Raw genomic sequence first — 24,971 nt, forward strand, 5'->3', positions numbered from 1 at the left:
TTCAGCCCCATCTGCTTTGCAGAAAAACAAACTATCATCAGCAAACAATAAATGTGAGATAGTGGGACAATCTCGAGCTAGCTTAATACCCGTGATTCTATTTTCTCTTTCAGCCTTCTTAATGTTGGCAATTAGGACCTCCGTACAAAGTATAAACAGGTATGGAGATATAAGGTCCCCCTGCCGTAAATCCCTCTGTGGCTTAATTGATAAAGGGTCCCTCTCATATTGTAATTTTTATATAAAATACAATATATGTGATTGTTTTTTTAAAAAAAAATTTGGATAAAACATTATGCAATTAAATCATATTGTTAATGATTATAGATAAGTACCCGTGCAATAATACTGATTAAATTTTATTTTGTACAAAATTTTGTATATTTTATATTTTAAAATAAATTTTTAATATATTGTATTAGTTTATGTATGTGAAGTTATTTTAACAACGTATATTCTGTATCATGACTTGAATGTGACATAATTTTGTAAATTTAGTTTTAAAAAGTGAGTTATTATATTATGAGTAGTTTAATATATTGTTATGCTTTTTATTTTAATATACTTGGTTTCTTGAAATTCTTTCATATTATACTGACATATTATTGACATTGCTATAACGAATCAATTTAGAGTATTTATAGTTTCTAACTTCTATATCAAGTTTCCATATTTTCAAAATATTTCAAAATAAATTATTTAAAGTGTATTATATTATATAAAATTATAAAATTCAACAAAAAAATATGAAATTGAATTTAAATATTCAAATTTTGACATGTTACTTAGTAAAAAATTTAATTCAATAGATATTATTTTTAAAGAATAATATTACTAAACCTTGTATATTTTATAGATTGAACAATTTATATTTGTTTTTAAAAATTCAACTTATGGTATTTCCGGAAATAAAACTATTTTTTAATTATAATAAATAATACGATAATTTATTTGTTTCACAAAATAGACTCATATATAAAAATGAGAAGTGAAATATAATGATAATTAATAAATTAATATGTTAAATTAGATATCAAAAGATTTTATTTCATGAATAATTTAATAAATGAAATTAATATGATAAGTTATATGATATCAAATGATTTTTTAGAATATTCTCTTTAAAATTTTTGGAAACAACATACTCTAATAATAAAATAATCCGAAAATAATTAACATTGCACCCACTATTTAACCTGTAACTAATTAATATATCAATTAATTTATAACATATTTGTAACCAATTTATTAAAATTATATAGTCTACAAAAATATTGTGTAATTCCTTTTTATTATAAAAGGTATTTAGTTTTTCTCAGGACTTAGGGAGAAAAAATAAAACTGAATATTTTCATTCCAAAACACTGATTTTCAATTTTTTTTATTTTTAAGTAAAAAACCACGTGAACTAATTTTCATTTTTTTTTTACATAAAAATAAAATAAATAACCAAAAATACCGATATCCGAGTAACGAAACTGGACAATTTTAATAACAGTGGCCCAAACTTTTTGACTCATAATAAAGATCCAAAATTTGACCAAAATGTTGGTAAATGGTCCAATAACAAAATGGGCTTAAAAGTTAAGGCCCACTGATGCAATTACCCTAATTTTGACTCATCGTTCTCTCTATAAAAGTAAGTCCCTCTAACCACTAATTCTTAAACTCGAAAGTCAATCTCCGTAGCCGTCACCATATTTCTTCTAACTTTTTTTCATCTTCATCATAGTTTGTGTTTGATTTTTGTTTTTTTCAATTGAGATATCTATTCGCTTTCGAAAGGCGTTGCGCTCTTCGTTTTAGGGTTTTACATACCCTGAAGGGCGTGTCACCGGAAGCGTACAATAAAACAATCTTCAATCCGAACGATAGGGATTTTTGTGATTTCGGATTCGTTCGAATGAAACAAAACTACCTAAGATCCGATGGCTAATTTTGACCGATTTGTTTGGTTTTTTATCCATCGGTTAATCGCGTTTGAGAAATTTCGAAATTGATTTGGTTTAGGAATTGGGAAATTATTTTTGCTTCATAATGGTGAACTCTCTTAGATTATTAGTGAGAGATGTTCAAGTTTCCGGAGCAAATATTAAACTGGCCAGAATTTTAACAGCTCTGTGTTTAAATTTTACTATTTTCACAGTGTTACCTGTCTTCTGGTATATTTTATTCACATATATTCCCCTAACTCCATTACCTAATATTTTTTTTGTTTCAAATGTTTTCTAATCAACTCAAATCTTCCGTTTTTGTTTTTTTTTTTTCTTTCTGATTTGTGATAATGCCACAAGATTAACAATAATCATATGTTTGGTCGATTAGGGGAAGTTATCCTCCAAATTGTACAAATAAACATATGGGCTTTCGATTTATTTATCGGCCTATTTTTGTTAGAAGTCCTATTAGAATGGTGGGGAAAAGATTGAAACATACCAAATTTGCGGACTCTCATTGAACTTATATAATGAAAAACCTAAAATCAATAAAAATGGTGTAAAAGATATATAAATTGTGTAATAAACTGAACCGAACAAAAATTGAAACCTTTGGATGCGCAATGGGGAGAACTCCCATTCAGTCTCTAAAGTCTGAGAGATTCACTTATCAAAATGGTTCATTGGTTATGAGTTTGTTAAAAAAAGACGTGTAATTTTGCATTTGTAGCTATGTTCCTACGACACTAACTTAACAAGCACACATTTTGCACTTTGCTTTCAAACTTTACGTTTCGTGTAAGTTAAGAAAAAGTCGTTCTTGAAATAGACCAATTCCATTTCAACTGTCTCTTGAATCCTTAAGCAAAATAGCACCAAAAGCATGATGAATCCTCTCTTTGAATCTTTGGTTTACCTATCTTTACGAAATATAAACATAAAACCTTGAAATCCAATTTTCTCAAGTTTATAACTACTACAAAATAGTTACTGAGCAAATAATATTTATACAAAAATGTCTAATGAAAACTCTATAACGTCGTCATTGATAGATCGCATCTCTGCTTATCTTTGTCTTCAAGATGTATCAATTGCGTTGTTAGGTCTATTCCTTTTCGGTTGCTTGCAAGCCAAGCTAACCAACAAAGGCGGACCAGTGCAATGGCCTGTGTTTGGGATCACTCCCGAGTTCTTCCTTCATGTTCACGATGTCTTCGGATGGGTCACCCGGTGTTTGACGAAAAGCCGAGGAACGTTTCCATACCAGGGGATCTGGTTTAGTGGATCTTATGGAGCCATGACTAGTGTTCCCGCAAACATCGAATACATGCTCAAAACCAATTTCAAGAACTTCCCTAAAGGAGATTTTTACAAAGAGAGATTTCGCGATTTGCTAGAAGATGGTATTTTCAACGCGGATGACGAATCTTGGAAAGAACAGAGACGGATCATCATAACTGAGATGCATTCGACTCGCTTCGTGGATCATTCTTTTCAGACGACGAGAGATTTGATACAGAGGAAGCTCTTGAAAGTGATGGAGAGTTTCTCAAATTCACAAGAAGCTTTTGATCTTCAAGAGATTCTTTTACGGTTAACGTTTGATAATATCTGCATCGCGGGTCTCGGAGATGACCCGGGGACTTTGGATGATGATCTTCCCCACGTTCCATTCGCTAAAGCGTTTGAAGAAGCAACAGAGTCTACTCTGTTTCGGTTCATGATACCGCCGTTTTTGTGGAAACCGATGAAGTTTTTCGATGTAGGGTATGAGAAAGGCCTGAGGAAAGCGGTTGAGACGGTTCACAAGTTTATAGACGAGATGGTTCTCGAACGAATCACGATGCTTAAGGAAGAAGGAACATTAGCTAATAGCAAATCCGATGTCCTCTCGAGGCTAATCCAGAACGAGAGTCACAAAAGAGGCGATGAAAATGATCGGTTCACCGTCAAGTTTTTCAGACAGTTCTGCACAAGCTTCATCTTAGCGGGACGAGACACGAGTTCCGTCGCACTTACTTGGTTCTTCTGGTTGTTAACAAATCACCCGGAAGTCGAAACCAAGATCCTCTCTGAAATCAGACAAATCTTGAGCCAAAGAGAGAAGCACAACAAGAATCTTGAAACTGGAGAAACAGAGAGTTTTTGTCACTTCACAGTCAAAGAACTAAACGATATGGTGTATCTACAAGCAGCATTGTCGGAATCTCTTAGACTCTATCCACCAATTCCTATGGAAATGAAACAAGCGACTGAAGAAGACGTGTTTCCTGATGGCACTTTCTTGAGAAAAGGTTCACGGGTTTACTTCTCGGTCTATGCGATGGGAAGGATGGAATCGATTTGGGGAAAAGACTGTGAAATGTTCAAACCAGAGAGATGGATACAAGGAGGGCAATTTGTTAGTGATGATCAGTTTAAATACGTCGTGTTCAACGCAGGTCCAAGACTTTGTTTAGGGAAAACATTTGCATACTTGCAGATGAAAATGGTGGCTGCTTCCATCTTGTTGACTTACTCAATCAAGGTTGATCCCGATCATATTTTTGTTCCGCGAGTAACAACGACTTTGTATATGAAACATGGTCTTAAGGTCAGGATCACACCGAGACCTCTGGAGGAGAAGAAGCAAGATTCATAAATATAGAAGAAAATACAGCTATATTGTGAAGTTATTACTGAAATAGTTGTTTATATATATGTAAGATCTTCACCCTTCTAAATTAGTTTAGGCACATAAATAATATTTGTTAGTAAAATGTACAGTGTGTGTATTATGTGTAATGCAGATCACGAATGTTATACAACGCAATGTGTATAACTGAATTGTCAGTTCACATCTCAGCACTGTGCAGGGTAGGAGTAAAGCCGATCCAAAAACCAAACCGGATTAGACATCCTAAAGCAGTAAAGCTGTTGGAACCTTCACTTGATTACCTTGTTAGACTGACACAGCCTTCTGAAGAGATATCTTGGAGTATGAACTAATTTGAAGAAAAGGTTTTGATATAGACCGCCTTCTCGTGCTAGTAACAAGCTTAAACCACTGGCTTCTCGGATCACAACTCGAGTTTCCTTGTAAACATTTACATCTTCTCGTCACAATCTTGTTACTGCGTGAATCCACATCCAAACAAACAAATGCTCCATTCTTTGTTATGGACGAGAGTTGCATCTTCGAGTCAGACAAAAGTCTCCATTTTGAACACTGAAACTCAGTGAAAAACAAACGCAGCTTCACAGGGTTTCCTTTCTCATAAGCTTTTAAACAGAGGATTCGTTCTTCTGCTAATGATAAAACTCGATGAGAAGAAAGTCTCCAGCTTTCTGATCTTTTACAAGAACCAAGCTTTAGTCGAAACAATGGTTTTCTTACGATACAAAGTCCACTCAAAGGGTGGAACATTATTTTCTTTGGTTGAGTTTCCATTAGACCTGGTCCTGGTTATTGCAAAGTTGTTTAAACTTGTGTCATTAATCAAGTGATCAGATATAGCTCAAAAGTAAGTTTGAAAAAACAAATTAGTGTACCTGTAAAAGGAGTCTGAATTGCAGAAACCATCTGCAAAATGGTTGAGTTCCTTACGTTTAACCAATTCCAATCCAAAACTCCATAAGTTTCATCCGATCCAATGGTTTTTCCCCTTATGTAATAGCTTCCTGCAAGTGTCCATAGTGCCCAGTCTAGATCAAGATCAGCTGCTAAAGCCATAAAACAACTTAGAAACTTATTGTCATTCACATTGTTCCCTCTTTGATCAACCCCAAACTCGCTTACAAACAATGGAATCCCTTTCTTGAGCAAAAAACCCGACATTTTCATTATCTTCTCGGTTTCTCTCCCGCAAATCTTGTTCAAGTTATCTCCTTCCCAAGAACTCCAAAATCCATACCAATGTATCTCAAACACAAGTTTCCTCCTAAAGCTAACTTCAAAGGGTCTGTCTCGGAGGAAAGATAAGTCAGTAGCGTAATTTAAACCCGAGACAATAACAAGAACATTCGGATTAACGGAGTGGACCGCTTCAGCGCCTTTTCTCATATACGTATACCAATCTTTAGTGTTCTGTTTAGGACCTCTAAGTTCGTTCCTTAGACTCATACCAACCACATTTGATGAAACGTTATTAGCAAACATTGATGCCATCTTCTTTAACCCTTTGATCCAAACTTGAGGGTTTAAATGCTTATCGCCGAAAAACCCGTTTCCATCATTGTCACTACAACACCAACCAGGTTGGCTTATGTGATTGTCTAAGATCACCATTACTTTATGTTTTCCAAGACAAGACACTACTTCCTGTGTTAGGAGAAAGAACAAACAAAGTTCTCATCTTTCTTAATCTTGAAATCCTAATTGATAGATTACAAAACTAAACAAGAATTTCAAGAATCCCACTAAAGTCAAAATCTTTCTTGGAAAAAGGTCAAAACTTTACCTGGAAAGCTTTGATAAGGGGGAGATCAAGAATCGTGGGATTGTGAACTTGAAAACCAGAAACAGCTTGAAAGAGACGAAGCTTGAGAAGAGATTGTCTCACAGTCGTGATATCAGAGAAAGATTCATCGGTGGCTAAGTAGAGAGGCCAAGTCAATCTAACGCAATTGAAACCCATTGAGACGATCATCTCGGCGATCGAATCCAGTGGCTGCTTGCTCAGTCCTTCAGCCACCGCTGTTTCAAGATGGGACGGCCAGTTGACGCACGTGAGCTTCACGCGCCGACCTTTGTTGATGCCGTCGTCGACGATCCAGCGTGAGTCGGTGGAGAGAGGGAGAGCGAAGGTGATGATGTTGATGATGACGTATGGAAGAAGAAAGACAGAGATGAAGAAGAGTCTTCCCATTGGAACTCATGTGCTATCTCTCTGTTTTGTAAGAAGTTGAATGATGATCCTCTATAGTCTATATACTAAGAAAAAAATTATTAGCGAGTAGATCACAACACTGAACATCCAAATTAATGTCTAACTAATGACTTGTTAAATGTAACTTTAATCAAATCAATCACTAATGACTATTTTATTGAAAAAGTCATACAGTGTTTATTTTATTTGGGTTTGACGTTTAACATTGATTATTAGTTATCTTGATAGCGTAAAATAGCATCATATTATATTAGATTTAACTTATAAGAAACGAAGTTTACAACTTTATGAGGTTACTGCATCATTATTTATATATGATATAATCTATATTAAACCTCATTATATACTAACTTTGACAATCTTAAACCACTGGCTTGTGGGATCACACGAGTTGTCTTCGCCCTTCACGCACTTGCAGTCACTAGCCATGAGGTTATTGGATTCATCCACGTCAAGACAAAGCGAGTTATTGCTTGACTTCGCAGCTAAGAGCATATTAGAGGCTGATATAGTCTGCCATTTTGACAAGTTAGGGCTCGAGCAACTCATCTTACTCAGCTTAACCGGCGCATTCGACCCGGTGCTCTCTAAGCATAGAGATTTTTCTTTGAGTTTCAGGGTGTTGTCAGGAGTGTAGCTCCATGGTCGAGATTCATTACATAGACCGAGAGTGACCTTGGTTGGATCCAAGATACTTTGTAGCATGCAAAGTCCGGTTAACGGGTGAAAAACAAGATTGTAGACTTTGGGTTGAGATCCCGGTCCTGCTTAACCAAGTTAGGAATAATGAGATGCTTAACTATATCTAATGAACAAGCATAATTAAGCAAATTCTATGTTAAAAAATATTGCATATAGCGAACACCTAAATAAATAGAGTTATGATATCTAATAATAAATATCTTTGTACATAATATTTTACGCAATTGTGAAATGTCATTCTAAAATATGAATTACATATAATGTTACAATTGTCATTTTAAGATATCTACATTATATTTGTTGTAAATTTAATGATTGATAGAGTTTCTAATCTAATGGTTGCTAACTTATATCATAACTTACATTTAATATTTTGCTAGTGTATTCGTATGAATTGTAGGCCAAATATTGTTTTAATACTTGGTGACGATTGTAAATTCTAAAATTAGTCTCCGAAGACAGTAATATAGAATAAATACCTTGAAGCGGGGATTGAATCAGAGACAACCTTTGCAAGAAAATCCGGCTTCGAACACGATCCCAATCCGAGTCCAACACACCGTAATACTCGCTCATTCCAACAACACCTTCTCTGAGATAATAACTTCCTTGAAGTGTCCAAATCGACCAATCTACGTCGTTCTCCGCCGCCCAACCTAATATACATCCGATATACCTATTTTCGTTAACGTTTTGGCCTCTCAAATCGATTCCAAACTCACTAAGAAACACCGGGAAGTCACGGAGATTGAAACCGCCTCCGTCCTCGATGCTTTTCAGAATCTCGCCGCATGCCTCGTTAGGGTTTTTGGAACTCCATGTGTTTGTGTTAGTGAAGGAGTATCGATGGATCTCGAACACGAGTTTCCTAGTAAAAGTTAGGTTCACCGGTCGTGATCGGACAAATGAGAGGTCGGTGTCGTAGCTGAGGCCAGAAAGGATAACAAGTACTTCAGGGTTTGCTTCGTGAACTGCTTCGGCTCCTTGTTGCATGTACCTACATGCATGCATATAAAAATAAAAATTAAATCCTACTTTGCAAGGATCCTACATGCAAGCATGTACACCACCCATAAGCCACTTTAACATTTATAAGTGACATACTTTAACTAAACCATACATGCATGTTAATTATGTACCCCCATAAATCATTTAACCATTTACACGTGGCTTACTGTAACCAGTGTCCATATTTTCTCCTTATAGTTGTACCTTTTTCGTTAAAAGACAAACTTTTAATGTAAAGTATGCCATTAGAGGTAAAAAACTGATTTCAATATTACAGAATCTATATTAAATAGCGTTCTCTTACTGTCTTACACATACACATACACATGCATGCAGCAAATGGACAAACATAAAAAAAGGCACTTAAAGATAATACGTGCAAAAGATGCCGCTAGTTGTATAATCTTTTTTTCGTTTCTTTTTCTATTGTAACCAACCATTAATTTATCAGAGAAATTCATTTCAAACAAAACCAATTAAATAAAAATAAACTCAAAATAAATAAATAAAGAAATTATAGTCAAGTGCGAATATGCATGTTATCTCGTATAAAATGTACACGTACTTGAACCAAGCGTCGACGTTTTGTTTAGGTCCTCTAAGCTCGTTTCTGAGGCTCATGCCAACGACATTCGAGGTACCTTTGAAAGTCGTGGCTATCTTGGTCAGACCGGCGATCCACGTGGCAGGGTCAAAGAAAGTGTCGCCAAAGAAACCGTTGCCGTCGTCGTAGCCACAACACCATCCTGGCTTGGTCACATGGTTGTCTAATATCACCATCACATTTTTGTCTCCCAATTTAGCTACCACCTTCTGCAAAAACGAGAAACAAAAGAATCATGTTTTCAAAGGAAATGAGATATTTGCGGGTAAAAAACTAAAAATAAAAGTATACATGATAAGAGATTTCGGTAAAAAAATATATAATTAAATTAGTTTTGAAAACCACAGTCTTAAAAGTATCCACGTATATAATAAAAATTTTGTTTGTAAAAATTTATTCCATTACTTTTGATATTTTTATTTTAGTAGAGTCATTTGTGTATTTTATGACCTATTATATTCTAATTTGAGGTTTTGGATGGGTCTCCCAACCATTAGATTTTACCTTTATGAATAGAAAACTAAATATTTTTATTTCTTTTGTTGGGCTAAATTTTTTAGCTAGTATATTATATACCACTGTAATTAGTAAGTAAAGAATATAGATGATTAGATTTTTTTAATTCTTTTTTTCTATCCGAATAAATTAATCCAAGAAATTTGATACTATCATACCTTGTAAGCTTCAATGAGGGGAAGATCAATCATGGATGGGTTCTTGGTTTGGAAACCAGAAATGTCATCAGTAAGACCAAGCCTTTGAAAAGATTGTCTCACAGTAACGTTATTAGCCAATGTCTCATTAGTAGCCAGATCAAGTGGCCAAGTTAATCTAACACAATTGAAACCCATTTCAAGTATCTTCTCGGCCAAGTCATCTACCCGTTGCTTGCTCAGCCCTTCCGCCACCACCGGCTGCAAATGTGATGGCCAATTCACACACGCCAGCTTCACTCTTTGCCCTTTTACGTCGATGATCCAACGAGATTTTGTAGAGAGAGGAAAGGCCATGTTGTTTGTGATGAAGGAGAAGAATGAGAAGAAGATGATGAAGCAAAACATACGTTTTAGCTCTTTTGTTGTCTTCATGTTAAATGTATTTAGAAAAGTTTGGGGGTGTTTGTGTTTTTTTGTTAGGTGTTGGTGAATCATTGTCGAAGAGACTATATATATAGAGAAATGTGTCAAATATTATAGAAATAGAATAATTTATTGTGTTGTGTCTCATAAGATTAAGATATATATATATATATATATACATATATATAGTGATTAGCTGTGACATATTGCTAACACAATATAATGTAAACTTTCTTAAAACACAGGAAATAACTTGTACAATAAATAATATCAAGATCTCGAATATTCTTCGGATTGGGCTTCACTTCATTAACGGGCTTTACGGTCTATATTACTTGGTCCACAAAATACACATCTTGCTTCTCTAATACTCCCACATTTGTACGTGTATCCTGCGGACCAAGTAAATGCTTTAGAAGTAAAGTTGTGGACCTGTGGTATTTAGGCTAATAAGCTCTTTCGTGAGTTGGGAGGAAAACAAGCATTGTATCATGAGATAAAGTTGGCAACTTTAAGGGTTCAAAGACACAACACAACTTAGAAACCGGTAGGATTGATCGCTTATGTTAATGATCTAATCTAACAATGGCGTCAAAGCCATCATAACTTCTAATTAAATTTTATCTTAGTAATTGGATCCAAGTCAAGTCACTCACGTCGATCCGAAAAGCAAGAGGATCATACTAGTAACGGTTGAACCTTTTCCATAAAAAAAGAAAAGAATATGTACAATCAACGGAAACTTTAGCTGTCTTGTCTACTGAATTTGAGAAGTTGGGTGAAAAAAAATCTTAGAAGAGTGTATGAATTAGACAAATAACACATATTGAAACCAAATGGTACATGGTGATGTGTTAGGACAAATATATCTCTTAGTGAAGACGACTTTGAGATATGTCATGTGACTTTTCCATTTTTCCTCTTAAACCTTTGTGATAAGATTTCTCTACCTCAAATATCTGATTGGTTAAAATTCAAACATATGTAATCTCTATTCTAGCAATGATAATTCTAGAAATTTTAGTAGCACAATTAGTTGTGTAAATTTATCAAAGCCAGAAAAAAAAAATGAAGGATCAAATTGATAATTCTTAAAATAAATGGAGGAGATGTAAACAAAAAAAATAATGAAGGTTTATATTGACTTTTTGTTTTAGATCAAAGGTTGATATTGCAATTTATCTTTAATTTGCTGATCAACTTATTTTGTGACGCCGCGTCAGCCGCTGTACTGTCTCGACGATGGCGGTGGTTTGATCTCTATTCCTCTCTCTCTCTTTCAGTTTCTCTGGTGGTTTGATCAATGTTTCCATAGGATGTCTCCAACCTTAGGTTACATATCTCTCTTCTGATCTCAGCTTTTGTTGTTTCACCTTACATTGCCCCAACAGTATCTTGTGTTCTCTGGAGTTAGATCCTTATCGAATCATTCTATAGATTTTTCTTAACCGTTTAGAAAAATGTAATAAACCCATTGTAGCTTTTCTTTCCCCTGAAATCAAATCTGTCCGGACTTGATTCAAAAGAGGAGCAATCATGAGACTAAGCACAGCCTTATCGAAATCTTTCCTTTGCGATGTAACTTTTTTATTCATAGCAAACCAGGATTATGTTCTTTATAACATCATCTTACATATACTTGCTTCGTTTCAGTTTATATTACATGATGTAGAGAGGAAGTTTTATTCATAACTTGTACAAAGTCTAGAACTATATAGATTGGTGAACTCACTGAACTCGAACTGGGACGAGCTTGAGAGGTACTTTCTTGACGACTCTAAGGGTACCAGCCTCTTCTTTATCGATGTCTTCATGTGTCATACCATCAGGTGCTCTCCAATCGAAGTAGTAAAGTAAGTTCAAGAGTCCTAATTCCACAGTAGCTACCCCCATTGCTATACCGGGACATATCCTTCGACCAGACCCAAACGGTAAGAGCTCGAAGTGTCTTCCTTTATAATCCACAGGACTATCGATAAACCTCTCCGGGTTAAACTCTTCCGGGTTTGTCCAGTATTTCGGATCTCTTCCTATCGCCCAAGCGTTCACCAAGATCTGTCTCTTTGGAGGTATATCATAGCCTTGGACCTTGATGTGAGCCATTGTTTCCCTTGGGAGCAGAAGAGGAGCAGCTGGGTGTAATCTGAATGTTTCCTTGATTACCATGTTCAAGAAAGGAACTTTGTCGAGATCTTCTTCTGTGATTCTCTCCCTATTGTTGCCAAGACGGTCTCGGATCTCGCCTTGAACTTTCTTCATCACTTCGGGGGTTTTAACGAGTTCTGTCATTGCCCATATCATGGTAATAGCTGCCGTGTCTACTCCTCCTAGAAACAAATTCTAGCAAACAGAAAAAAAATAATTGTAAACATGCAGATTCAGTTTCAATATGCAAATGTTTTGAAACAAATCTTGTTGTTACCAAAAAAAAACAAATCTTGTTCTTTTCTTACCGTTAGTAATGCCTTGATGTGATCTATCGTGAGCTTCAAGGAATCATCTTTGCCTTGTTTATGATCATCGATCCCATCCAACATAACATCGACGATAACTCTGTGATCTTTTGATATTTTTCCAGGATGTAAATGATCATCGATCACACCTTGAAACAGAGTATCGAGCTTGACGAAAACATCTTTGAGCCTCTTGTGTTGCCCGGAAATACAGTCAACGAGCCATCCAAGTCCGGCAATAGGAAAGAAATCAGAGCAAGTGAAACTACCCTGAGCTCTCTCGGCTTCAGACACAAGCTCTTCGATCTTGTCTTTATCGATAAGCTCATTCTCGTGGAACCTTTGTCCAAAAGCAACTCTAAACAGGATACTCGCGGTTAGCCAGAAAAGGGTTTTGCTCAAATCGACCGGAGATCGATCCACCGCTGATTCCGACAGTTTCTTGACAAGAAAGTTACATTCTTCCTCTCTGATATACCCGGAAGACTGAACCTTTTTCAAACAGAAAAACTCACGCACCAAGAACTTGCGCCGCTCCTTCCACTCGTCACCGTACGGTGTAAAAGCGACATCTTTAAAACCCCGAGAGGTTAGCCTTGAACCAACAAGCTTAGGCCTGCTGCAGCAGTCTAGGTCATGAGTTCTACACACCTCTTCAGCTGCTTCTCTCGATGAGATAACAGTTACAGGGACAAACCCTAAGTGAAGAAGCATAACATGTCCTGTTCTTTCGGCTAGACGTTGAAATAACATGTGAGGCAATTCTCCAACTTGGTGTAAGTTTCCGATGACTGGTAACGTTGGAGGGCTAGGAGGAAGGTTCCATTTAGAGCGTTTGATCTTCTTGCTGATAATGATCAACGAAGCGAAGGTGATGATTAAAAGACAGAGCAAAGAGATTACCATTTCTTTTTTTTGTTTCTTTTGTCATACAAAAAAATGAAATTGATATCCTCCGTTTATGTGTATATTAATAGTCGAAAGCACAACTAGGTCATGTTATTTTAACATCTCACACCGCTTACTGATTAGATTTTGTATTTTTCTTCATATGTTAATATATTATAAAAAAGAATCCTATGAAGCTAACACAAAAATTCTAGAGAATTTGGCAAAAATAACCCAAAAAAAACTATATTTAACTAACTAACAATACTGACCAATCAATCTATCATATACCATGTATCATCTATAATAATGACATTTTTGTCCCCCATGTCATAAGAATAATTGACTTCCCTCTCTTCTTTTCTTACACATGTACGGTCACCTACTACTCCATGTTTGTGTATGTTTTGTTTTTATTTTTTTAATTATTTCCCTTCCCTATCATATATATTTACAAAAACTAAATTAAATTTGCAAATTATTTTATAAAAAAATAGATATTCCACACATACCATGATTCACATTATGAAAAATAGATTTAACTAAATTTCTGAAAATAAATAAACAATTTTTAGTTTAAATATTAAATAAAATACAATAGTAATTTAGATCATATCATTCAGTATATAAATTGTACTATATTACACGTAATTTATAAATAGTATTCTAGAAATAATTTGATTATGTTTCAAGATTTTTTTGTTCTTCTGCATAGAATGCAAACAATTATTTTCAATAATTTTATCGAAAAATAATTTATGTCGATTTTACTTATTATATTTTTTTAGCGTTTAACTTAGTTGTTTGGATTGATAATAATTTATCCTTAAGGTATAATTTTTTTTATTGGATATGTGTTTGACTCGATTGTTTGGGTTCTCTATGTTGTATCTCTTAAGGTATAGTTTTAGTTTTTTTTAAGGAAAATATTGAACTCAGTATATATGTTATGTTTCATATGTCGTACTTTTCTTAGTAAACGACTTGTTTCATACATTTCATTTCATTTTATACTATTTTATTTATGTGTTCTATTTAGGTTTTATATGTTGTATATTTCTTAGGAAACAACTTGTTTTATATTTTTCATGTTGTTTATACTATTCCATTTTATGTGTTTGTAGTTATAAACATTTTTTATTTTATTATTATTTTTGATTAATTTATGTTTCCAAAAGAAAATAGTATAGTATACCATTCTATTTATATATGTTCTATATAGTATAATTTGTATCTAACTACAAACACTATTTGCTAATATAAATTTTTTATATCTGATTTTAAAAAAATCAAATTATGTCTTATGAAGAAAAAAATATTCATTTTTTTAAGATAGATTTGAAATTTTGAATTATTTTAAAAATAGTAGAAATGATCCAAAAGAATATGATGGGGTAACAAATTATTTTATTAGAAAAACACTAAAATGGTAATTTCCCTTACCCTCTATGTTAGTTTCTTATTTTTTTCAAATAGACTGCTATATTCTTAAATATGTTAGTGATTTTGGTTATACAACAAATTGGCTCAAAATTATATGTGGTATTTTTGGACAACAAAATATTAGCTTAAAAGAGCCAATTGGGAGGAAAGTTGTTTATATGTGATGGATTCTAAATGTTAATAATAATTAATTATGTTTTGTTTATGTTGTTATAGGAAAAATGAAATGTTGTTATAGAAAACATGGAATTTTTATTGTTTTGTTTTTGTGTATATTAATAGTCCAAAGTGTTATAACTAGGTCAAGTAACTTTACACCGCTTAAATTTTGATTTTTTTTTCTGCCATCTGTTAATATATTACAAAGTAGGAATTTATATTGATTTGTTTCTGTGTATATTAACAGTTTAAAGCGCTATAAATTTTGTTTGAATTTTTTTTTCTATGACCTATTAATATATTACAAAGTAGAAATCTAAACAAGACCAAAATTTTGTGTGATGGATTCTAAGTGTTAATAATAACTGAAAGGAATGTGAGGACATATGTCATGAAAATAGAGTGCCTAAAACAATCTGATATATATATTTTTAAAATAATAAATAAATAATAAATATAATAATAATAATTAATAATCTACAGCTAGTGGTTCCATACCCACTAGCTACCTAACCACAATCACAACCAACAACAAAATAACAAAAATACCAATATCCAATAATATCCAACAAATAAATAACCAATATCAAACCATAAAAACAATTCAATAACCAAACATCATGAAAGATGAAACCGGCAACCTAACAATGTTTCTAAAGACTCAACTCTAACAACCTAGCAACGCCATACAACATACAATCAAGTCCCTAGAATATCCTCCTCTTCATCGCCTTGATTCCACGATCACACTTTGCCTTTACCTGCACCACAAACACATATTGAGATGGATGAGTATTTGATAAACACTCAGTGAGGCAATCCTCCCATCTACTGGGCTATACACACAAGCATCAATGATATCAATTTTCCAAACAATCAACAAACAAGACATACAAACCAGGAAATCAGACATGTCTCGCTGGAAGGGAGGTGTCGACCGACACCAGCCAAGTGTCGACCGACATCAGCCAAGTGTCGACCGACACTTGCCTTGGTGTCGACCAACACTACCCCACAGTGTCGATCGATGCCCAATTTGCTGGTGTCTACCGACACCAAGTGGTGTCGATCGACACTCCCTCTGCAGTCGCGATCCGCTCGAAGCCGAGAGTTGAATCTCGCTCCCAACCTCCTCCAAATCGCCCAATACTCAAAATCCAAGCCGGAAACATCCTTAGAAACCTGTAGCAACCAATCCCCAGCAAGAAAACACACAAAGCAACAACACACAAGCAAGAACAAGGAAATCAAAGGCTTAGATTAGCCATGGTCATGCACTCACCTCTTTGCAGGAAGATTTGGACCAACATCAACGAATCCTACACTCCCAGCAACCTTCTAACACGTTCCTGGCCCTAGATCCTCACTCCCACAACAAGATCTCACCAAAAACACCTTGAAATCTCACAAACTCTCTCAAGAACCTTTAGAAACTGTTTTCTCCTCTTTCTCTCACTCTCAAACGGCGTAAGACAACAAAAACACGAACTTAGGTCGTTTTCCCCCTTTTAAACCTCGGTTAAATGGTCTTCTCTAAACCAAATCGGTCCAAAACGATAATTAAATCGAACTGGTCGAACCAGAGAATGTTGGTGTCGACCGACACCACCATGGTGTCGATCGACACCCATCCCAGAAAACCAAATAATTGGTTCGCGGATGTTACAGTGCCAAATGTCATCGTCTCATGAAAAGTTAAAAAGAACCTTATCATATTATATAAGACTAGGTAACAACCCGCACTATATGCGAGATAAATCGATTTAAAGAAAATTATTATAAGTAAAATTATTATCTTAGAACTAATATCTGTTTGTGTCAAACATAATATGTAACTTAAGTTTTTTACTTATTTATTCAAAGCTGCGTTTTTTCGTGTAAAAAATATGTTTCACCGGTAAAATCTTTGAATGTGTAAAAAAATTTCTGGTAGAGAAAATATTGATAAAATATTACTATTTATTGCAACATATCTTTTGTGTGGTTTAAAAATCAAATTCATATCTTCTTATGTTTTATTTTGTAATCATAACAATTTTGCATGTTTCTTATGTAACCATAACAACATATACTAAATTACTTGGTAGTTTAATTATTCAATTTTATTATATGTTAGTAACAATGAGATTCTAAACTAAATTTTCTGAAGATAATCTAATTTATTGATTTAATATTTTTGATTCTATTTAAATCTTTTGAGTTAGTCGATTTGTTAATATTTTCTATAAATGACAGATCATTACCAAAAAAGCTATTATGAAAAAATTAATGAAATTCCAAAATCAACGTATTCTTGTGAGAATACATTTCACCTGTGAAATATGTGAACGTGGTAAAGAAAATATTTATAAAATGTTACAATTTATGGCAATATATATTTTTGTGTGTTTTAAAATTCAAATTTATACTTATGGTTTATCGAGTAACTATAACAATTTTGCATAATCTAATAATCACTTATTTTAAATATATTATGATTTTTTTGATACTAAGTTTATTTATAATGATAAGGGTTATTGTCTCATTCATTTTTAATAGCACATAAATGAATATACAATTAAAACGTATATTCCTATTCAGTTATCAATATTTCTATTTTTTAATAAATAATCACACTAAATGTTTAGATTAATTAGTTTACATACTTAGATATATATAAATAATTACACATCATGATATCCCCTAATTTGTTGTCATTTTTATTTATTTATGAATATATATATAAATATATATTTATTGGGAATTAAGTTTTTTTTAATGAGTTAGTGATATTTCAGGGGTAATATACTTCCTTTTATAATCGATTTTAATAACTATCGAAAGCTTGTTATATAAATTATTATGGTAATAATACTAACATATAACATTTCGTTTTTATATGATTATGTTAATAAGTTATATGTTTAATAAGTTATATGCTCTTTATTTTTATTAACTTTATATTAATTGATATGTTTTTATAGCCTTTTTAGAATATGTTACTTATATTGATTTTAAGAAATCAATATTTATATTAATTTTAAGAAATCAATATAATTTTGACTTGTATATTTGTAAGTAAATTTTAGTGAAATTTTGCTTTACTATTAAATTTGTGTGAGAAATGATGACATATCTAATTATTATTCAGTTATTGTTTTTAAAATAAATACAATGGCATAGAGCTGTAATTAATTAGAAAAATTAAGGGTATTTTGCTTAAAAGTGTCATGAGCTCTCTGGCGGCGACAGATCAGCTTTTTCTCAAATGTGCTTCTTTATTAATATATAGGGGATATTACAAAGTAGAAATCTTACGAAGCTAAGAAAGGCAAAATTTATTTAAATAAATAATAGATATGAATAAGTACACTATACACCGTTAAATCAGGATACCATATAGCCGGAATGATGGATCTAAGGTTTTTTAATGATAGAGTTTGTGGTCCAGATATAACACCGCTTCAGGCTAGAATTTGGAAAATACGATGCCCACAAAAAATTTACCATTTTATGTGGTAAGTGAAAACAAGGCGGGTTTCGGTCACGCTAACCTAACTTGTCAGGGAATCAATTGTGGCCTAAGTTGTACTAGATGTGTAGCCCAGGAGGAGACAATTAATCATGTTATTTTTGATTGCCCGCCAGAACAACATACATGAGCTTTATCTCAAATACCACTTGATCCCAATTTTTTTCCAACGGAGTCCTTGTTTGAGAATATGGATTTTTTTCTAGGTGAAACTTCACCTGGTTACCAATATATGGAAGGTTAGAAATGATTAGAAATAAAAAAGTTTCTGAAAATTTGGATGAGAGTCCTCTTGAGATTTTAAGGTTGGCGGTGTAACATCCGCGTACATCGATCGATGCAAGGCCGGTTTGTAGCGAGACGACTTAAGTTAAACGCGTGTTTGGCTGCGTTTGGGGTTAGGAAAAACTCTTAAGTCGAGTTTGTGTCGTCATTAGTGGAATTTAACCGTTTTTGAGAGAAAAAGAAAGAGAGAAAGAAGTTCTTAAGCATTGTTGAGAGTTTTAGTGATTTGTGCCACTTCTTTGGGAGATCTGTAGCTGGGATCGCTGTAAGAGCTTGCTAGGAGTGTAGATCCGTCGGTTTAGAGTCAGAATCTTCTTTGGCAAAGTTGAGTGCATGACCATGACTTGTCTAAGCTTGAAATTTCTCTGATTTGCATGTTTATGTGTTATGTGGTTGATTGCTTGGCTTATTAGAGTATTTATGAGTCACTTGGAGCTTTGTGAGGCTTCTTTGTGCATTGAATCATGTTTTTTTTTTGTGATTTAGGAACAGAGATTTGGCGAGGAGCTTGGGGAAGATGATGCTCGACATGTGCGTCGATCGAGCCAATGCGAGGACGACGCGATTTGACCTAGGAGCATCGGTCGATGCCATGTGGAGGTTTCGATCGATGCAATTAGAGATTTCGTGAAATTTTGAGCATGCATCGGTCGATGTAGTGTTGGTGTCGGTCAATGCAGGCTTGCGTCGGTCGATGCAACCCCAGTTGGTGTCGGTTGATGCATTGGTTGGTGTCGGTTGATGTAGTTGTCCTGTTTTGTTTGTTGGTTATAGTTATCTCAATTTTTGTGTGTATAGTCCAGTAGATGGGAGGATTGCCTAACTGAGTGTTTATAGAATACTCATGATCTCATATGTGTTGTGGTGCAGGTAAAGGCAAATTGTGATTGTGAAATCAAGGCGATGAAGAGGAGGATGTTTTAGTGGCTCGTTGATGTGTTGTCTGGCTTCTGTTAGGTTGCTAGAGTTGAATCAGTAGAATATTGCTATGTTACTGGTTTTATGTTTTATGACTTGGTTGAATTAACACTATTATTGGTTTATTATTTATTGGTTATTGGTTGTTGATTAATGATATATTTTGGTTATTTCCACTGTTTGGTTTGATTGTGGTTTGGTGGCTAGTGGATATGAGACCACTAGTTAATTATTATATTAAAAAATGGTCGGTCGTTTCATGCGGAAAGTGAGGGGATAGCCTGACATCAGATACATGTCGAGGACATAAACTTACATGCAGCACCCTTGGTCATCGTATCTAGAACGAGGGTAGGTGAAGGCATCCTTACCTCCACTTTTATGGGATAACTAACTTGAGTTATTTTAATCTCACCGATTATCCTATGTTAATATACTATTGATAATATACTATGTTAATATACTATTGATTAATAATTGGCATAAATGATAATAATAAATATTAGTAATAAATGTTAATATGAGAAGGTTTTTCTTAACTTTTGCTAGGGAGATGACACTTGACGTGTTATCTATCTAACACACATTTTCTTTGTTGTTTGTAATTTAGACCTAACTACTCTCCTTTTTAACACAATTTTTCAGTTATTATAATTAAATTTCAGTCATTAGATTCCTATGAATAATTATATTACTTTAAACTTTCCAAATTTCAATAGGTAATCTTGAATAATTTTTTAATTTTTTTTGCAGGTTATCATATTTGTTGTTCAAATTAAAAATGTTTATCAGGTTATCATTTTCACATTTTCACGACATAGAAAAAAATCATTGAAAATGTTTGATAAATTTATTTATTCATTGGAGTATTTATGTATATTTTTCTTACTCTTTATGGATCGGTCTGGTAAATTTGGATGAGAGTCCTCTTGAGATTGTAAGGTTGGCGGAAAGTGAGGGATAACTTGGTATCAGACACATGTCGATGACACAAACTTACAAGCAGCCCCCTTGGTCGTCGTATCTAGAACGAGGGTAGGTGAAGGCACCCTTACCTCCACTTTTACGGGATAACTACCTTGAGTTATTTTCATCTCATACTGATTATCCTATGTTAATTAATATACTACAAAGTAGGAATCCTATGAAGCTAAAATAAATGTAATATATATTACGTAATTATATTATGTACCAAAAACTATATTATGATAAAATATATTCTTTTGTCATACAGAAAAATGAAATTGATATGCTCTGCTTCTAATAGTCTAAAGCGCTATAACTAGGTTGAGTTATTTTAACATCTTACACTGCTTACATTTTGATTGGTTTTTTGTTTTTTTTTTCATCTGTTAATATATAAAGAAGAAGCCTATGAAGCTAAGCAAGACATAAATGTTAATAATAATTGATTTTTTATTTTTTTCTTTTTTTTTTCTATAGAAAAAATGAAATTTATTTTGCTCTGTTTCTTTGTATATTAATAGTCCAAAGTGCTATAACTAGGTCAAGTAATTTTGATCTCACACTGCTTACATTTTGATTGAATTTTTTTTTCTGCCATTTGTGAGATGTCATGAAATAGAGCGCCAAATGTCATCTTCTCATGAAAAGTAAAGAAGAACCTTGTTATATTATATAAGATATTATGAAGTAGGAATTTTGTGAAGCTAAGAAAAGTAAAATTTATTAAAATAAATCTAATATATATGGATAAGTACATGGATGAGAGTCCTCTTGAGGTTATAAGGTTGGTGGAAAGTGAGGCGATAGCCTGACATCAGACACATGTTGAGGTCACAAACTTATATGTAACCCCCGTAGTCATCGTACCTCGAATGAGGGTCGGTGAAGGCACCCTTACCTCCACTTTTACGGGATAACTACCGCGAATTATTTTAAGAGAATTTAGTGGAAACTATCACATTTCGTAACAAAATTTTTCCAAATACCACATTCTAAAATCTTTTCCAAAACTATCATATCTCTGCTTTTGCAGAATAAGAAATGGACTGTTCTACCCTTACATAATAAAAAACTATAATATTTAATAATACTTGATGGATGATGTGATGAGAGGTAATAGACATTAAACATATATATATTTTCTTTATTGTAAACTTAAGCATAATATATTTAATAAATATAGGTTTACATGATATATACCAATTACGTAACTAAGTTATCTACATTTAATACATTCAGTGGATAATTTTAATCAAATCATGGATAAGATTAACGAACAATAATGTCCATTCTCACATCTTGTGGATAAGTTAACTAAAATTTCCATAATAAAAATCAATTTATATATTTAGGAAGGTCAATAGTAAACTTGTCCAATAGATTTGGGTAATTATTATTGTCCACTAAAATTTCTTAATGTTGTCCATTTCTTGAGAGATCTTTCCTTTGGAGTGAACATATGAAGCTAAGAACGTGGTAGAATCTTGCTAAGAGACTGTTTTCGTGGGTTTTAGAATCAGATTCGTCATTCTCAAAGGTGAGTGTGTGATCATGGCTGATATAAGCGATTAGATATTTATTTTTGTGTAATTTTGGTTGTTGATTGCCTGCATGCTTGCTTGTGAGTGTTTGGCGTGATGTTTGTGGCCTTTGGAAGGCGTTTCTGGCATCACAGAGCCGAGGAGAGTCGGAGGAGATCATTTTTGGCGATGCATCGCGCGACTGCATTGATCGATGCAAGGAGTGACACAGTTAGGGATTTGACGGAGACACGAAGAATTGCATTGGTCGATGCAAGGAGTGCATCGGTTGATGCATCTAGGGATTTGGAGAATTGCATCGATCGACGCAAGTGCATAGATTCGACGCGTGTGTTCAGAGTTGTCTGGTTTGCTTGTTTCTTTTTGTATTTGATTGTGCTTGTCTTTTTGCTTGTGTATCCAATAGATGGAAGGATCGTCTCACAGAGCATTTATGATAATACTCACGCATCTCATTTGTGTTTGTGGTGCAAGTAAAGGCAAAATGTGATCATGGAATCAAGACAATGAAAAGGAGAATGTTCTAGTGGCTCGTTGATGTGTTGTCTGGCTTCTGTTAAGTTGTTAGAGTCAAATTGTTAAAATGTTGCTAGGTTGCTGGTTAAATGTTAATGACTTGTTGGATGGTTTGTTACTGTTGATGATGAATTGATATTTGGTTATTAGATTAATGGTATCATTCTAGGTTATCCGCTGTTGTTTGATTGAGGTTAGGTTGTTAGTGAGTATGTGATTTTAAAAAGAAAAAAAAATGGGTCGGGTTGTTTCAGTTTGGTATCAGAGTCCTTACGATTCTAGGTACGTGTTCACTATGTTTCTGTTGTTGATGTTTTGGATTTGCAAGCATTTGATTGATCATGTGAGGTAGTCGACTGTGTGTGGAATGAGGTCCTAGAACATCCTCTTCGAGCCTTATGTGGGATTCCATGGTACATTGTGATTTATGTATACGGTTTTGAATTGTTTACTTAGCATTCTGTTCATGGTAGTACAGATGATTAGATGTGGTGATGTTGCTGGTCGTGGACGTGGATGTGGACGCGGACGTGGTCGTGGTAGGGGTAGAGGCCAAGTTGTTAGCGACACCATGGACCAGAGTGTGACAGTAGAGGGCGTCGACGAGTCACAAACATTCTAGGAGCGATCCACGAGTGTGGCCGGTGGTGGTGCCGATAGAACCGTAGGCGCTGATGAAGTCGGTATGGGTGGTGTAGGCGCCGGGTTGGCCGGTGTTGCTAAACTTCCAGGTTCGGGGGTCGCAGTATGTTGAACCCCTGATGAGATGTTAACCTAGCAGGCTTGTTGGCGTAGTTGTTGGCAATAGGAAAGAAATCAGAGCAAGTGAAACTACCCTGAGCTCTCTCGGCTTCAGACACAAGCTCTTCCACCTTATCTTTATTGATAAACTCATTCTCGTGGAACCTTTGTCCAAAATCAACTCTAAACAGGATACTCGCGGTTAGCCAGACAAGGCTTTTGCTTAAATCGACCGGAGATCGATCCACCGCTGATTCCGACTGTTTCTTGACAAGAAAGTTACATTTTTCCTCTCTAATAATACCCGGAAGACTATACCTTTTTCAGACAGAAAAGCTCACACACCAAAAACTTGCGCCGCTCCTTCCACTCTCACCATACGGTGTAAAAGCGACATCTTTAAAACCCCGAGAGGTTAGCCTCGAACCAACAAGCTTAGCCTTGCTGCAAGGTCATGAGTTCTTAACATCTCTTCAACTGCTTCTCTCGATGAGATAACAGTCACAGGAACAAACCCTAAGTGAAGAAGCATAACATGTCCTGTTCTTTCGGCTAGACGCTGAAATAACTTGTGAGGCAATTCTCCAACTTGGTGTAAGTTTCAGATAACTGGTAACGTTGGAGGGCTAGGAGGAAGGTTCCATTTAGAGCGTTTGATCTTCTTGCTGATAAAGATCAACGAAGCGAAGGTGATGATACAAACACAGAGCAAAGAGATTACCATATTTTTTGTTTCTTTTATTTCGTTACATAGAAAAATGAAATTAATATCCTCTGTTTTCTGTTTATATTAATAGTCCCACACCGTCTACAATATGATTGGATTTTTGTTTTTTTCTTCATACATTACTATATTATAAAGAAGAATCCTAAGAAGCTAAGCAAGATTATCATAACTCGGTTTGTCTTGCTTAGAGTACAACTTTGTAATATATTAACAAATGGCAGAAAAGGTTTTCAAACATACATTATTTCTTAAAGTCCTTGTTTGAGAATGTAGATTTGTTCCTATGTGAAACATCACTCGGTGCCCAACATACATTATTTCCTTAGATAATATGGTATATATGGAAGATTATCAATTAAAAGTTTTCATAAATTTGGTTGAGAGTACTCTCGAGGTTGTAAGGTTTGCAGAAAGTGAGGCGATAGCCTTACATCAAGCACATGTCGAGGCCACAGACTTATATACAACCCCCTTGGTTGACATACCTCGAACAGGGGAGGCGAAGTCACCCTTACCTACACTTTTATGAGGTACTGTTGTTATTTGGACGATTACTCCTCAAAGAAAAAAAATAAATATTTAGGTGATGATAAAAAGACAGAGCAAAGAGATTACCATCTTTTTA

The 24,971-nt window shown here is 34.3% G+C and overlaps 4 protein-coding genes and 1 pseudogene across 4 annotated transcripts; 1 reads left to right on the forward strand and 4 right to left on the reverse strand.

Moving 5' to 3' along the window:
* On the forward strand, positions 2,819-4,784 carry LOC104779824 (cytochrome P450 86B1-like). The gene has a single exon (XM_010504221.1). The coding sequence runs from the start codon at positions 2,953-2,955 to the stop codon at positions 4,576-4,578; it is 1,626 nt and encodes a 541-aa protein (XP_010502523.1). The 5' UTR covers positions 2,819-2,952; the 3' UTR covers positions 4,579-4,784.
* On the reverse strand, positions 4,558-6,874 carry LOC104779823. Its single transcript, XM_010504219.1, has 3 exons — positions 6,377-6,874; positions 5,469-6,237; positions 4,558-5,378 (listed from the first exon to the last, which is right to left on the reverse strand). Exons 1-3 carry the CDS (start codon positions 6,782-6,784, stop codon positions 4,879-4,881), a joined length of 1,677 nt encoding a protein of 558 aa, XP_010502521.1. The 5' UTR covers positions 6,785-6,874; the 3' UTR covers positions 4,558-4,878.
* Positions 7,031-10,274, reverse strand: LOC104779826 (endoglucanase-like). The gene is made up of 4 exons (XM_010504222.2): positions 9,794-10,274; positions 9,081-9,328; positions 7,987-8,504; positions 7,031-7,569 (listed from the first exon to the last, which is right to left on the reverse strand). Exons 1-4 carry the CDS (start codon positions 10,268-10,270, stop codon positions 7,145-7,147), a joined length of 1,668 nt encoding a protein of 555 aa, XP_010502524.2. The 5' UTR covers positions 10,271-10,274; the 3' UTR covers positions 7,031-7,144.
* LOC104779827 (cytochrome P450 71B17-like) lies at positions 11,753-13,607 on the reverse strand. Its single transcript, XM_010504223.2, has 2 exons — positions 12,652-13,607; positions 11,753-12,538 (listed from the first exon to the last, which is right to left on the reverse strand). The coding sequence occupies exons 1-2, from the start codon at positions 13,555-13,557 to the stop codon at positions 11,927-11,929; spliced, it is 1,518 nt and encodes a 505-aa protein (XP_010502525.1). The 5' UTR covers positions 13,558-13,607; the 3' UTR covers positions 11,753-11,926.
* LOC109132439 lies at positions 23,598-24,351 on the reverse strand (annotated as a pseudogene).

The sequence above is a fragment of the Camelina sativa genome, chromosome 4, assembly GCF_000633955.1.
Source record: "Camelina sativa cultivar DH55 chromosome 4, Cs, whole genome shotgun sequence".
Classification (NCBI taxonomy): Eukaryota; Viridiplantae; Streptophyta; class Magnoliopsida; order Brassicales; family Brassicaceae; genus Camelina; species Camelina sativa.

Bases quoted from the DNA above. Each gene is read 5' to 3' on its own strand.
- LOC104779824 (XM_010504221.1), top strand. From the start codon at position 2,953: ATGTCTAATGAAAACTCTATAACGTCGTCATTGATAGATCGCATCTCT.
- LOC104779823 (XM_010504219.1), bottom strand. From the start codon at position 6,784: ATGGGAAGACTCTTCTTCATCTCTGTCTTTCTTCTTCCATACGTCATC. The intron at 6,238-6,376 runs GTAAAGTTTTGA...CTCCTAACACAG, and splicing joins CCCTTATCAAAGCTTTCCAG to GAAGTAGTGTCTTGTCTTGG. The intron at 5,379-5,468 runs GTACACTAATTT...TGCAATAACCAG, and splicing joins AATTCAGACTCCTTTTACAG to GACCAGGTCTAATGGAAACT.
- LOC104779826 (XM_010504222.2), bottom strand. From the start codon at position 10,270: ATGATTCACCAACACCTAACAAAAAAACACAAACACCCCCAAACTTTT. The intron at 9,329-9,793 runs GTATGATAGTAT...TCGTTTTTGCAG, and splicing joins CCCTCATTGAAGCTTACAAG to AAGGTGGTAGCTAAATTGGG. The intron at 7,570-7,986 runs GTATTTATTCTA...TTGGTTAAGCAG, and splicing joins GATTCAATCCCCGCTTCAAG to GACCGGGATCTCAACCCAAA.
- LOC104779827 (XM_010504223.2), bottom strand. From the start codon at position 13,557: ATGGTAATCTCTTTGCTCTGTCTTTTAATCATCACCTTCGCTTCGTTG. The intron at 12,539-12,651 runs GTAAGAAAAGAA...TCTGTTTGCTAG, and splicing joins ACATCAAGGCATTACTAACG to AATTTGTTTCTAGGAGGAGT.